General features: G+C 24.7%; 1 protein-coding gene across 1 annotated transcript; it reads right to left on the bottom strand.

Annotated features, from left to right (window-relative positions):
* Window positions 1–10343: 10343 nt before the first annotated feature.
* Window positions 10344–15569, bottom strand: LOC132919015 (uncharacterized). The gene is made up of 7 exons (XM_060980367.1): window positions 15528–15569; window positions 14778–14942; window positions 14603–14710; window positions 13299–13554; window positions 11297–11491; window positions 10989–11198; window positions 10344–10537 (listed from the first exon to the last, which is right to left on the bottom strand). The coding sequence occupies exons 1-7, from the start codon at window positions 15567–15569 to the stop codon at window positions 10344–10346; spliced, it is 1170 nt and encodes a 389-aa protein (XP_060836350.1).
* Window positions 15570–16239: the final 670 nt, after the last annotated feature.

Here is a 16239-nt window from a genome sequence, read left to right as displayed (position 1 = left end):
GTAATATATCAGATTTGAGTTCCCGTGAATAATGTTTTTAATGATTACAAAATAATAAACATTAATATTTATCATTTAAATAAGTAATTTTGTCTAAATTTAAATTTAAAATGTATATAATAGTTATTTTTATTTTATGATTTCAGTATGAACTAGTTATAATGAATCTTGTTTTAATTTTTCGAAATTTGGATATAAAAATAAAACTTCTTTAAAATTTTAACTTTATTGTGGTCTAAATAAAATATAATTTTTTCTGTAGAAAAGGTGTAAATATGTAGTATTTAAATTATAATTGGCCTAAACATTTTTAAAAGTGCCTAAATATTCATACTGATAATAATATTAATTATACTTTGGTAAGGTTATTAATATATTAATATGTGTCATTGATTTTACATATTATGTTAAAATTAAATTCTATAACGCAGGTACGTAAATAACTTAATTTAACATTAGGTGGTGGTCTTCGATTTTTTTTCACCTTATTACTTTAATACAATCAAATTTACTATTCTTGAGTATATTATACGTTAACAATATAATCTACGATTATAAAGCATGGTTTTATTTCACTCAAACATTTTAAATTTTTAATATTTATCAGAATATTCGTTGATTACAATTTTTCATGCATTTTATTACTTATTGTTTAATCATAATTTTATAAATATTTTGCATGTTCTGTGAGCACACCATACTTAAATTTAGTAAGAAAAATCTAAAAATACTAAAAATTACTTAAAATAAATTAAGTAAGTTTTTTTATTTTATGTCTTTTTTAATTTAAAATATTTAACGCTTTAGGAATTTTTATATTTTTTAAAATTATTTTTCTTTAATACACCATTGTGTATTTTATACTGATTTTTTTTTCAATTTTAATAAATTTAAGAGAGCTTTTAGTGCATATTTCAAGGTTTTTTTTTTAATATATTTAATCCAATTCACAGCAGTCATATTATATAAATACCATACGTATTATTAAAACCAGCATACCTTGATATATAAAACGTCCAAAAATACAAATAACATAAAGAACATGTACCGTATAGAAAAGGTATTCTATAGTTCTATTATGATAGAAAATTGTCATATTTCGTTTGTTTGTGATGCATTCAGATGCGTTGTTTATCTCTTCTATCCCTAAACCCTATCTGTTTATTGTACGGCTAAAACTAAAAAAGTTAGGTATTTGCCTGAACGTTTACGCATACTCATTACTCGTGTATGATTAAAACTCCAAATTTTATACTGGAAATAAGTCACCTAGACCTAATAAATAGCGATAAACCACAGAGAGTGGCAAATAGCGACCGGTGACTTCAACGCCAAATACTCTAGTGGCACAACCGCTTGGTTGTACCAAACATAGCATACCGGAATCTATACAATTATGTGCAACGAAATAGCTACTCAATAGGAGTTCCAGACTCGTCGTCAACGATATTTATACCAGGCATGTAAAGCTCCTACTTCAAATTCGCTTTACAAACTTAGTTCACATTTGAAATAGTTTGTCTTCAGAATACAAGCTGTAATACCAACAAGAAATATCAAAAAAATCAACCTTATCCCCACAAACACTACTTAAATTGGACAATTGTATACATTTAAGAAAGTACAGTATTACACACAAGATCACTCCGACAATTCTCAAAATGTATTTACTCAATTTAAAACTGACATAGCGACGAAGCAATAAAAAAATTCTGTAACAAAATAATCCTCTTTTGTTTACATAACGTACTTAGGTATTTATTTAACTAATTAACAGGCATAAAGCGCAATAGCAAAAAGCTAAACTATACAATTCTAATTTTAAATATCTATAAAACATAAACATAATTTAAAAATGAAAGGTAAGTAGTTACTATACTTTGTCTCTGTTATGCATTAAATTTCGAGTAGATGTTAAATTTAAATTTAATTATATATCATTGCCTATACGGAAAACGATTCTTAGAGAAATCGGCCAATCACTAAGTGATACGTTTATTTGATATAGCGATATTAAAGTCAATTATTTTACTTTTAGTATTATAGTAGGTTAATATAATTTTCCTCGAAAATATTGCATTTATTTTATTATTGGTATTTAATTATTATAATAATATATAATATATATAATATCACTCAATATCAATTGATACATTAATATATCTACATAGTATAAAATTAAGTCGCTTTTTTTTTTTGTGCGATAAACTCCAAAACGGTTGAATGGATTTCGATGTAGTTTTCATTGTTGGATATGAAATTAACCAAGGCAAATGTATGCGTATAATTTATTCGTATAACTGGATTAATAAAATATCTATGATACAATCAGAGTTGTGCCTTAGAGACTATTTAAATAGCTATGAAATTACAGTCATGCGTTGAAAATCCTCTTGCGCAATGGCACTATAACAGTGGTTTTCAAGTGGTGTGCCCCGGCAAACTTGTGTACTATGAGTGCTATTGGAGTCTACCACGAAAAATCTGTTTATAGTTTTATTACTTATTAATATGTATATATAATACATATTATATATATATATATAAAATATGCTTTACATATTATATGGATTGGTGTGCCGCGAAAATGTTGTAGGAAATTAAGTGTGCCGCATGGTTAAAAAGATTGAAAACTACTGTACTATAATATAATTTAGTAAAGTGTCTCAAATTTGAACTACCGTATCAGTTAGTCCATTTTTTACATTGTCTTTACATTTTTTTTCTCGCTTTTTACTTATTATTTATTTTTTCTAAAAAGAGTACAAGACTACAAATCAAAAACTAAGAAGTTTATTGATTGGGTGCATAATATTAATGAGCTGTGGTACTAATTTACCCTAGATTTACCTTTTTAATTTAAACGTACTCGCTTTCCAATTAAATTAGCATTTAGAATGACGATCAATAAAGCACAGGGACAAAAACTTGACGGAATTGATCTAAGTGTTCAATGTTTTTCAAGCGATCAACTGTATGTTGCCATTTCTCGCGTGACATCCAAATTAAATCTGAACATTTTTGTCCCCAATCCGAAAAACTCAACAACGTCGTTTACAAAGATATTTTTTAAATCTTTGAATTATTATAAAAATACTGACATAATTTATATTTTTTGCTTCATCAATTAAATCTATTAAATGATAAAAATTAATAATAACTTATTACTAATAAGCATTAATTTTCCTATTGAAAATATAATTTTTTTTTTCATTCAATGCATATTATTATGTTTAACAGACCTTTCAGGTAAAAGTGAAACGTATACAACGCTCAAGAGATGACGTTGAATTCCATCTACTAGACGACTACGTTTCACTTTTTTGATATCTTTTTTTCTATTTTATAAGATAAAATTTTGTAAATTTCAAATGCAAATATTTTTGGTTTGAAAAAAAATTCAAAAATCTGGAACGAAATCGTCTAGATGAACTTCTTAAGTTTATTTTGATGTATAAACCATGTTTCTACGACTAACGAGAGCTGAGGAAAACGGGAAGTGCGAAAGCATGTTTTTACAGTCGAATTTCGCTACCAGAACGACCTCTTAACAACAAAAATAATAATTTAAAGGATATTTGAATTGCAGTTCTTTTCACGAGTAACGCCATACGGGTACAGCTAGTTAAATTATATAGGTAACTCAAAATGTAATAACGTCTTTATATAAATACCATAAGTCCAAAAAACGGTAAAAATAAATTCACAGATAAATCAAAAATTGTATTGTGGATAGTAAAATTCATGAAAGTTCAATATTTTCCATGATGATGTTTTTAAATTATAATAAAATAATTAACACATCTTTATTTATCGTTTTTATAATATAAATATTTACAAAGGTTTCATGAGCAGTTCAGTTCACATAAAAGTGTTCACCTCATAAATGAAAAAAAATTATAAATATCTAATAAATTAGTCACATTACTACTTCTAGCATTGGTTCAATTTTTTACGGCAATGACGTATTTAATATTCAAAATTTCAAAACAATAAAGGTCCAATATTTTTTTTTACTAAATATGCATGTCCTAATTTTTGAGTGACGTTTTCATGTAATTATAAATGTATGTCATTTTTAGATGTAAGAAATGTTCAATGAACTTAAGTGCTTAGATAGAATTTTTTATTTATGGACATTGCGTACTATATTATATTTGTATAGAAAAAATTAAGAACAATTTCATTGTTATTAGAAAATGACTGGAAATGTAAATTTTATTGTACTAAATAGAATTTTTGGGAGGCAGAAGTATCATTGAGATTTGTAGACTTGGTTTAAATATTTAAATATTGACGATGACGATAACTTTCTTCATATACACCACAGATTGATAAATTGTTAGTTTTGATGACGTTTGATATTCCGATCCGGCTTTTTTCGGACTTCCCATGGATTTTTCGGCTTTTCAACCCTACATCTCAACAGTTCTAGTTTACTTAGTTAATTTTAGTTAACTAGTTTTTTGATTTTAATGAAGAACATTGTTTTTTAATTTAGTTTTTTAAGTTCTACTTGACATCGGAATCAATTCATATTAACTCATAATTATAGATTTGAGCACCCAAATGTAGTTTGTTTCAATGGTTTTTCAAATCGGTTTTTGAATATTTTTATTTGTATTATTATTGTCTTCTTTTCATATACGAAATTTTCAGTGGTGTACATTTTATATTTACTTAAACTTGAGAAACAAGCATATCATAACTCACTTTTTTAAGATTTTATTTAAAGAGTTGATGATAACAATTTACTATATTATCTCTTATTCTTCACCGACCATGTTATATTATTTTAATTTTTTGAAATATCGTGATCAAAATAAACAGTAATCAGTGTTACTGCCGTTACTGGTAATTTTTTAAAAAAGGTAAGCAATAAATTACTGCGTTTATTAATTCCCAGTACTTTTCAAAATAACCGAGAAAAAAATTAATTTTAATGGGAATTATTTAATCATACATTCATAAACATTTGATTTGATATACGTATTTAGCATTTGAATATATAATGATAATACAGTGAAACTGCCATATAACGAACTTTCATTTTACGATATTTTTTGTTTTATTTTTTGAACTATGACCTTTGTTGTTAATGAATACGTAATTCTATTTAACAAATTCCTCCATATTACGATTTTTTTTTTTTGTTGCTCATTCGACTTCATTATATGGAAGTTTCGCTGTATTTAAATATTGCTACCACCTTAGCTCACATTAAATGACAATCAAGTTGATCCCTAACTTTGTTTCATATTAAATCTGTTATCAATATTCAATACATATCATCGAATTAATATTATTATTTTCTGGTTTGAAAAATTATCTATTTAGCCAGTATAATATATTTTATTATAAATATTTTTTATACAGACAAGAACAAGGTGAATTCAGATTTTCTTTAAAGCATCGAGAAAAAACTTTTCTTCCAGACTTTTTTTTTAAATATATCTGCTTTACCATTTGTTGGTTCACTAGCCTGCACTACTGACCTACTTTAAACGTGCTACATATTCAATAGTGCATTTGGGATATTAATTTATATTATACTAATTATTATAATAATTTCCCAAAACTTTATCTACTCGTATAAATAAATAACAAACAAAAAATGCTTGATATAAAATATTATACTTATTAATTACTTATCATATAATTTATTTTATTCAAATATGTCGTGGTTTAACATAATTCGTTATTTTTCAGGCTCCGTTCAATGTGACGCAGCTGTTTCCATGTCGTTTAAACTTTTAGAATTGTGGGTCTCGGTTCGGCAATAAATCATACAAAATATTAGGATCAGTACTGTATGATTCTGAAAAAGAAAAAACGCTTTCGTCTTCATATAATACGACCTACTCAGGTACCTATACTTACGACTACTACTTACTATATTTTTTTTAATAATAATAATATATAATTGAATAAAATCTCCTTAAAACCACATAACAATATATTATATTCATATAGATATGTTAGAATAAGTTCTAAATGTACTAACCTACTAAAGTCAAAATTAAAAAAAAAAAAAAATGATCACTATAAAAATCCTTGTGAATATATAGAAATAAATTGATTTTCTTTTTTTATGTATTTCTAACAGATTTAAAGCAAAAATTACTAACTAGAAATATGATCATAATATAAACATAATATAACAACTAAATACGTTTAAAATTGAATTGAGTTATTCATAAATATGTTAACGGAAATAAATGTTATAATCTCTGTATACTAAACTGACAAATCGCAAATAAGGCATTAAGAATGGCATTGGAAAAAATACGAAACATCGTTTCACGTAAAAATTGTCGTATTTGGTACATATTAGTGTATAAATGTATAATATATAATATTATGTATAGAATCTAGGTTAATAGAACATTTTTATCGAAACATTGTACTAAATAATCGTTGGAAAAAAAATTATCATTTTTAATTTTTAAATAATATGACTCTATAGAGACTATAGAATAAAATCTATTCAATAAAATCCTTTAACAATTACATTCAACATACACAATACAATAAACATAATATTATGATTGTTTAGATTTATAATGAACATACAGTGTTCAGCTTTGCAAATGTTATCGATTTTCTTTATCGTATTAAACCGACCAAACATTATTTAATCACTCTGATTTGAAAACTCGAATGAAAAAAAAATATATTACTATTTACTGTATACCTATCTAAAGGCTATTATGTAAACATTATTTGTTTCTACAATTCTAGTATATCTAGCCTACGGCCTACACGATATTAAACCATTTCGTAATAGAAAATAAAATCAAAGAAATAAAGTAATAGATAAAAAAAAAAACATGAAAAAAAATATTAAGTTAAAATAGTAGAATTAACAAATAGTTAATACTACTGATGCACTATTTACCTAACAATGGATAAACTGAAATACATTTATTGGATGTTTTAGTATCATTATTTTAGTAGGTGCGTTTATTATATTATTCTAATTATAATATTATCAGAAACAATACATATCGACATATCGTTATTTTATAAATTAAAATTATTTTGTTTCTATATTTTGGCCTAATACTTGTTAACTTTTAAATTAACTAAATATTTTACAGTTTTAATTTAAACCACGGGTGATTTCAAAAAATATTATCTGTATTGTCAATCATTAAATTTGTTGAAAACCTAATAACGCGATTCAAACATTGAAGGAATGAGGAAAAGGATTTTTGTTATTTATATAATGAGGTGTGAATAGTTTTATAAACTATAAATAATCAGAAATTATTTCATTCGTTAAAATGATCGCACACGACTCGTCGACTCGTTAATCATACACGTGTAAAACGATCAGCCTAATCATATGTTTCAGGGGAACAGTATTTAATGTTAAAGATATATATAGCAGTCGCCATTTATTGAACTTACTTTGGAACCAACTTAGAGAATTTGAATTTATTAGTTAAATGAGTCAATAAAGGCGAAATAATAAAAATATATACGGCATATTAACGAATTGAAATAAAAAAAATTAAATTTGTCGAAGTGCTGATAAATATTTGATATTATATAATTATTTATTTAAGTATTTAAAATTAATTTTGTCATTCATAAAAAAAAAAAAAACGCAACAATTGATAATTAAAAAAGTAGAATATATTTATTTTACTTGTTCGAAATCACTTAAAATTATAAATACGAGTATATTAAAAAAATATAGATTTTCGAAAATTTGAATATTTTTCGAAGCGACAAGTTGAAGTAGTATTAACCATCAACATATATATATATATATGATAAATGTAAAATCATGACCTTAAAATATTTATTGATTCCATTAGTCAAAGTGATGAGTCCAATAGATGATTTTTTTTCTATGTATTACTGTATTTGTATTAGTAGACGTCTTTAACACAACTATTTGACTCCAAGAGGCAAATGAGTCCAAGTCAAATACATAGTGAGTACTGTAGTGTGGTACTATCAATAATATTTAATAGTTATTTAATTATACAGTGCCGTAACTATATTTTGTAGGGCCTTGGTGCAAAAAATTTTATGGGGCCCCTATGCCTGTATAATATGTGCATAGATAAAACCTTTGTTTAAACCATTGTAAATTGTTTCTAAATACTATATGCAATGGGCAATGGCGAACCCAGGATTTTAATACTGTGGCTCTGCGTCGCTTATGAGAGGCCACTGTATAGAAGTTTATAGAAGTAAATAGCGACTGCAAACGTCGAAAATACCCTTGTACGTGTTTTATTAAATAATAATAGTAATGAGTATAAATAAAGTATAATCTATAATAACATAATTTTTAATTATATTATTAGTTTATTATTCATGTATGCTATCACTACAGCACAATGATTAATTATAGATACTATGGTGTGACGTGGTTGACTGCAAACCTCAGATTCTGTTTGAATTCTCGTTACCGAAACTTTAATAAAATTTTTATCAACACAATCTGTAACGCACTTTTTGAAAAATACATTGACTTGAGATACTTGTATTGTTATTGATATTTTTATTTTTTTTTATTTAATATATTTCATAAATACTTAACTAATGGTATAAAAAGAAAAATCATTAACGTCTAATAAGTTATAACGGGAAAAAAATTCTTTAAAAGTTTCTAAAATGAAATGAAGATCGGAATCAAGATGACGTCTGATTCACGAAAATTAATCATTCTTTATTAAAGTGAATAATAATATAGAACTACACAACGATAATATATTACTTACACACTATATTACACGTTGATCATAGTACGAGTAATAAAAACGATGAACTACATAGTGTTAATGAACGTAAAATTTAACAATTAAATTAATTAATGAGCCTAATAAATAGAGACACGTGTGATGTCATAAAAACGGACTTTGGAAATAAAAATAAATTAACTTATGAAGTACGTGCTTAAGAACGAAAATATTATGAAGTCTAAGTAATGTACAGTATTTTGTATGATATAAAAAAAACTAAAAAAAAACTAACAGTTATTTTGGATGCTTTAAAAATCATTTATCGATCATTCAGCTACTCAAGAACGTAGTGTATAAAACTAAAGTTTAAATTTGTTTAATCTTTCTACCAGATCAATTCAATGATACATGAATTAAGCGTTTAGTTTTAGTATATCTAATGTAACTTAGCATAAGACAAATACTATGCTTATACCATAAAATGTACGCATACCGTTAGATAAAAGTGTACCTATTACTAACTGTAATAATAATATAAACAGGAGGAAAATTATTTGGAATATTATTTAACCCTCACTCTCACAAACAAACAAAAAAGTACCAACTAAATCAATTTTCTACCAAATACTAGGTAAGTACTCCCGCAATATTTATTATCGAAGCATTTTTTTTCTACAAGAAGCGTAAAACCAATACATCTATCTCTCTGCTCAGAATCTTAAACTATAACAATGTTGAATTCTTGCATCGTATGGATTGTATTAGGTTCGTCCAAGTTTGAGAACGGCTCTTGAAATTTAAAATTTCTGGACAAGGACGAGAATATATATTGATTTTAAAAAGTATTTTGGTTTGTATTGATATATTACACACTATTAACGCTAGCGTATCGCTCTAAAAGTTTCGTGCAGTAGCAACTTTGAAATCAGTAGTTTAATCTTATAGATGATACTTTAAAACAACAATTTTTGATTTAACAGTATTTTGGTTACTCTAAAAATGAAGATTAATAAAATATTAAAAGAAAAAGTCACTATAAACAAGAGAAAGTAAAAATATATTCTATGATAACATAGATTTAAAAAAAAACTATTTTATAATTATTGAATATTTGTTTCAAAATATAATACCTATCTCAAAATATATTAATCCCTATTATTAATTAATCAAAATCTTTGTTTAAAAATATGATTAATTTTTTTTTTTATTGTTTTAAAATTCTTACTAATTTAATTTTTAATCTTATTGAAATGATACACGGTTAACATAATATCTCTGAGTTATAAAATATCATTAACTTGCCCTTTTGCAGCCTTGCCAGTAATTATTACTAATACAATTTATTTATATTTTAGTATTAATTTAAAATATTAAAACCGTATTTTTTATTCAAAAAAATATTTTGAAATATTGTAAAGCAAAATTAAATACGACTCATACTTCGTTTTTACTAAACAAATACGTTTTTTACTTAATAACAATTTGGGACCCCGTTTGATTATTGAATTCTTACAAACTACAATTACACATATTATACAATATAATGTATTAACTATATTAAGATTTAAGAAACACATACATATTATTATTATTATTATTTTTTTATTATGGCCTTCGTTTATTCATAATATCTGTAATATTTTAATGCCGTTGTTTGGTGGGCCATAGTTTTAAAAATATTTTTTCTTTAGATGGAATAATATGATTAAGATCCAACTTTACCAATTCCCAACATTTAAGTTTTTCTGTTTCAGCCATGAACCAATGTGGAACACACAAGCATCTTGTATGGTTAATATCGGTGGTTATAAATTCTTTGTCTTCTATATCTTCACCTTACAATAAGAAGTAATTAATAATTATAAATGTCAATTGAATGAAATCGGGCAAGAAAATAATGCTAGAGTTAGAAATCGAGTAGGTATAAATCGTCATTGAATAAATCGCAGTAGTAATGGATGTGTTAAATTTGAATTCAATGGTAAATATTATTATTTATTGCTTACGAAAAAGGATTTTGTATTGAAACAGTATATCAGCCTAAATTACAACATGTATTTTAAGTTTATTAATTTATATTACCTAATATAATTTAGTATATTTTTTTTTAACAATACTATAGCCGTTTAAATGTTTAGATACCTCATGACTTGTTAAACAAAAGCCAACGTAATGTTTATAAGATATTTGTACATGGGATACATTAATAATTTTGTTCCTTAAATCAGTAAATTGGTGAACAACATGGCGCAATATTATTATCACTATTTTCAATTTTTTTATTACCAATATTAAAACATGAGTTCGCTGAAAGTGTACAAATTTCAGCATATACATTTTCATATTTTTTTTCATTTAATTTTTGTGAATTCTTTTTTAATAAGAATACTTCTTTTTTGTTACGATTAATCATCCGTCTAATTTCCAAACGAAATATTAAAGTTATTTCTCCTTCTAATACAAAGTGAGCATGATTAAAATCGCCTAGTTCTTTTCCTATAACAAAAAAACAATATTACTTACCTACTATCAATTTTTTATTAATTTAAATATTATTGTATCTAATATCTTTAAAAATTATGAACAATATTTACCGAGAACATATTCATTGCCTTTGAATGTTTTAATAAACGAAACTGTACTACACCTATTTAACTCCAATAAACTTAGGTGTTTAAAATATGAAAAGTTTTTTATTGCTGTTGCATTTGCATTCCACTTAAGTTGCAAATTATTTTTGATTACATCCGTGAAATCATTTTTTGATATGCAAATCAATTCCACTGTACCTTTATATTTATGAATTTATTTAATAAAATTAAAAATTATGATTAATAAATTACAATTCATATTATGTTACAACATATATTAAGAGAATATAATGTAAAATGTATAATATGAGAAAATAAGTAAATTTATTTGTACATATCAAATAATTTATTTACAAATAAACTTATATAATTTACGACCTATTACCTATATTGGCTATATTAAATAAAAATATATGAATTGACATATTGTATATTATATTCAAAATTGTATATATTCTAAATAAACGATGTATTCGCATTGCTATATTTTTTACACATTAATGTACCTACTAATGCAGGCATGCCAAACTTTTTTCAGCTTGTGGGCCGTATATACTTACCTACCTACGGTTTTATTTTGTTAATTTTTATAAAATATACAATAGATATAATATTATTATTATTCACTTATCAAATTTATGGATCTAATCATGTGTGTTTAAAATACTGAATATGAGGGCCAGATTCAGCCGGCGGGTCGTGTGTTGGGCACGCCTGTACCAATGTATATCACCTTAAGTTAAATCATAATCCAGTATTTAAAACGTTCAAATATAGTAGGTAAACATAATATATCATGCAGGTTAAAGAAATAAAAAAAAAGGTGAGCAAGTGGGTATCGCTCTGCTGTATAGTAGAGATGGAGAATAGGTCACTGGTCGTGTGGATGTGTTAAATTTGAATGCAATGACGGGTATCATTGTATACGAAAAACGATTCTGAACGGAGAAGATTTGTCAGTCAATGATAATTAGTTGGATATATTGTATTGTTATTACTTATATTTAAATTGTAATATATCGTTATTTTACGCAATTATGTAAAAAATAAAATTTCATACGCTCATAAAATGTTTTCTATATTGACGCTGGAATTTTTTTTTACAATTACTTAAAGGAAAACTTATGGATAATCTAGTATTGGATTTTTGAACCTTAAGTATAAATCACAAAATTTTTATGAATTTTCAATTTCAAAATTCTTTGCAAATTTTCGTGATCTTGATATATTTTGTAAACATTTGAACTTTAAATGCTTATAAACAAAAATTGTGACTAACGATTTTTTATTTTTTTTTATTACGATAAGTACAACTTATAATAAACCTTGTATTAAATTTCAAATTTTTTTATCGGCATTTTAAGGAAAAAAAACTTAGAAAAGTCGAAAATTTCAATTGTCTATAAGTAACTTAAAAAAAGTCAAAATATTTTGAACGTCAATAGATAACCATAATATAAACATTTGGTGAAAATTTCAAGTATTTACAATGATTCGTTTTTGAGTTACAGCAAAATAAAAAAATCGATTTTGTTGAAAAATGGTTATGCGTAAAAATTCCCGTTTTTCCGTAATTTTTTCAGGGGTTTTCACGACGCTTTTGAAAACTATTGGAAATTTTTTACTTTTGGCCCCCCCCAAAGTACCAACTAGATGAATTTTCCTATTCAAAGAGGGGCTGAAGTCAAAAATCGAAGCATTATTACTACTTCAAAACGTGATGATAGACACAAAAAAAAATTTTAAAAAAAACACATCATTGTAAAATCAATACATTCATCACTCCGTTCAAAATCTAAAATATTATTTATGTTCTTTCCAACAGCAATTAAAAAAAAGTATTTTCATTTTTGATAAAATATCACTACCTTCAAGCTTATGGTTATATTTATTATATTTATATTACCAATATAAAACTATAAGACTATAATATTATTAGTGCAACACAGATCACATTTTTGAACTAATATTGTCTAGTATCCATATTAAAAAAAAAAATGTTTACTTATTGATTGTACAGAATTTATTCTAGGTGTATTAAACATAACACCACTCTCGCCAAAAGATTTTTTTTCCTTTAATATGCAACGTTCGGTGCTTTCCATAAATTTAGTAACAGGATTTCGAACATCTTCAGTAATTCTCACATTTCCTTTAACAATTAAATACATATTTGTTGATAAATGCCCCTGTTTCAGTATCCATCTACCAGGACCATAACATTTATACGATGCCCTTCTGATTAGAGTCATTTTTATTTCCTAAAAATATATTATTACGGTAACTATAATATTATACATTTTAAGATTAATTGAGGGATTCATAATTCATATTGACGTGTGTCGTGCATTATGTCATTCATTTAGATATGGAACCACTAATTAGTTATTGATTTATAATAAATTATGATATTACTACTTATACAACAGGAAATGGTTCTATAAGTTTAGTTTTAAAATGTTACAATACATGGCTATGCAAAATTTGTAATTTTTCAGGCTTACCTCAAGCTTTGTTGATCGTATAAACATGATTTCGGTACCAAATTAAACTTGATAATTTTTATTAAAATATTTTCAAATAGAATTTTGATTATTGAATTTGCTGACCTTAAATTTTTTTTTTAATTTTAATAAATCTTATTTTCCAAACTCTAAATACAAGTCAAGATGGGTTTTAAAATAAATTTCAAAAAACTGATTTTTTGTGCAACTTACCATGTTTATTTAAGAACCAAACTTATATTTCTACGACCAATGAATTATGTATGCTTTTTAGTCTTTTTATTAGCGTTTTTATACATTTTGAAAAGGAAAAAATATACTACAAACATGTTTATAATAATATTATCGTTACTTATTTACACGGTTTTGAATTAATTTTAGAATATATTTAATTATCATATATTTATACTACCTATATTTTATATTGTTATGACTAGACACTAATGATGAAAATTATAAATTATAATCATTAATAAATTAATTTTAGGAATAACTTTAATAGGTAAAATATTAAAATGACATAAACAATTTACTAAATTTTATGTAAATCTTAATAATCATACAAATCATTTTACAGCATAATAATAATAAAAATAAAAAAAGATTGAAGAGGGTAAGATTCGCGTAGATCACCTCAAAATAATAACAACATTTAACAAATAATTTACAAGATTAGTTTTTTTTAAATTTATTTATTTACGTTTGCTCGGGGTTAGACAATTTCGGCCAATAAATGTCCATCATATAAGACAGATGTATCCAAACTTCTGCCAATATTTTGAAAATAATCGATTTAGATACTTACAATTGGACAAAGATGAAAAAATTTAAATCCTACTGCGAACATCCATTCGATTGTTTCTAATTCAAACATTGTTCTATCGTCTGGTGGTTTGAGTAAAATTAATTTTTGCTAAAAAATTAAAATAGGTTATTACAGTATTATAATATTACAATAAAGAAAAGTATTACACACTCACAAAAACAGATATTTCAGATAATTTGCAAGCTAAAATAAGGTTTTTCATATATATTGTAGCAAACGAATCTAAAGGAGCGGATTGATAATCATCGTTTTTTAACCAAGGCAAATTAGCAATTGTCATAAATACAGCAGCTCTGAATCTTGATAACGGTTGTAAACTCTAAATTTTTGAAATTATAAATTGTTATTACAAAACCACTGAATTTATTTATTATTATAAGTATATAATTTTAAACTTTACCAGGTATATAAGTTTAAATTCAATAATTCATAATCATAAATATAATTTGTCTTAACATTGAAACTCATTACATCTAAATTATAATAATGACCGTTTTGATGCGGATACTGCAGCTTCATAGCAACGTAAATCACTCCTCAGATCAATCACACTCTATGACCGTGTTTACCCCACTAGGAACCATTCAATTTTTTACGTTTCATCTCATCTAACCACTTATGGTCATCACCCCATACATAAAATGCTCCACCAGCTTAACAATTTATTTTAGTTTTTTTGTATTCTCACTATATTACTTTAATATAATATTATAAACTGGTGTATTCTGTTTATGTTTTTGCGATTGTATACCTAATATTTTTAATTTATTTTTTAAACACTGTAGTTTCACTAATATTCCAATAATACTTTTTACAAATTGTATATTTCAGCAACTGTCGTATGTCGTAAAAAAAAAAATAATAATACTAATAATAAATAAATATATTAGGAATAATTACTTACCTTTGTTTTTAAAACATTACGAGGTAAACTCATTTGACTCATTTTAGAACTTCTTCTTCTACAAAAAAAAAAAAAAAAATTGTTATTATAAAATTTTAATTAAATCAATTGATAATAACAAATAACAGTGACGTATTATAGTAACTATGCAATTATAAAAAGAATATTCTATTTTATAAAATTAGACCAAAATTATCAAGTTATCATATAAATTAAAAAAAAAAAACCGGAAATGTCGCTTTGCTATAGTTTTATTGTTAGAATTTATCTCTATGAGTGTATAACTAAACACTTGTTTATTGTTATAAAATTAAAACTGTAATAGTTTCTTATTTTAATTTTCTTAGTAATTTAGTTATCTAAATAGGTGGATTTAAAATAATTTAGTTTGAAAATATTTATCTAAAAAAGTTTTCCAGCTTAATTTATGTATTTATGTATCTAATTTTTAATAACACAAGATAAAAATACGATATTACATGGTATAATATTATAATATTTGTTTAAATACATACAATACACATAATTATCTACATTCTATAATCTATTATAATATAGTATATATTATAAACTCATACACTCGTTCTGTGATTATGCTTATACATATAATATTATGCGTTATGTATTTGAAAAAAATTTTATATACTTTAAAATTATTTAAAATAAATTAAAACTATTTAAATCACAAGTCATAGATATAGATCTACACTGT

The sequence above is a fragment of the Rhopalosiphum padi genome, chromosome 2, assembly GCF_020882245.1.
Source record: "Rhopalosiphum padi isolate XX-2018 chromosome 2, ASM2088224v1, whole genome shotgun sequence".
Lineage (NCBI taxonomy): Eukaryota > Metazoa > Arthropoda > Insecta > Hemiptera > Aphididae > Rhopalosiphum > Rhopalosiphum padi.
Note: the sequence above shows the minus strand (reverse complement) of the source record. Positions and strands in the feature narration are given on the sequence as shown.

What these genes read in the sequence shown, in the direction of transcription:
- LOC132919015 (XM_060980367.1), bottom strand. Translation starts at nt 15,569, where the DNA reads ATGAGTCAAATGAGTTTACCTCGTAATGTTTTAAAAACAAAG. An exon ending in TATCTGAAATATCTGTTTTT is followed by an intron (nt 14,711 to 14,777) that starts GTGAGTGTGTAA and finishes TTAATTTTTTAG; the next exon opens with CAAAAATTAATTTTACTCAA. An exon ending in TTTTTCATCTTTGTCCAATT is followed by an intron (nt 13,555 to 14,602) that starts GTAAGTATCTAA and finishes ATATATTTTTAG; the next exon opens with GAAATAAAAATGACTCTAAT.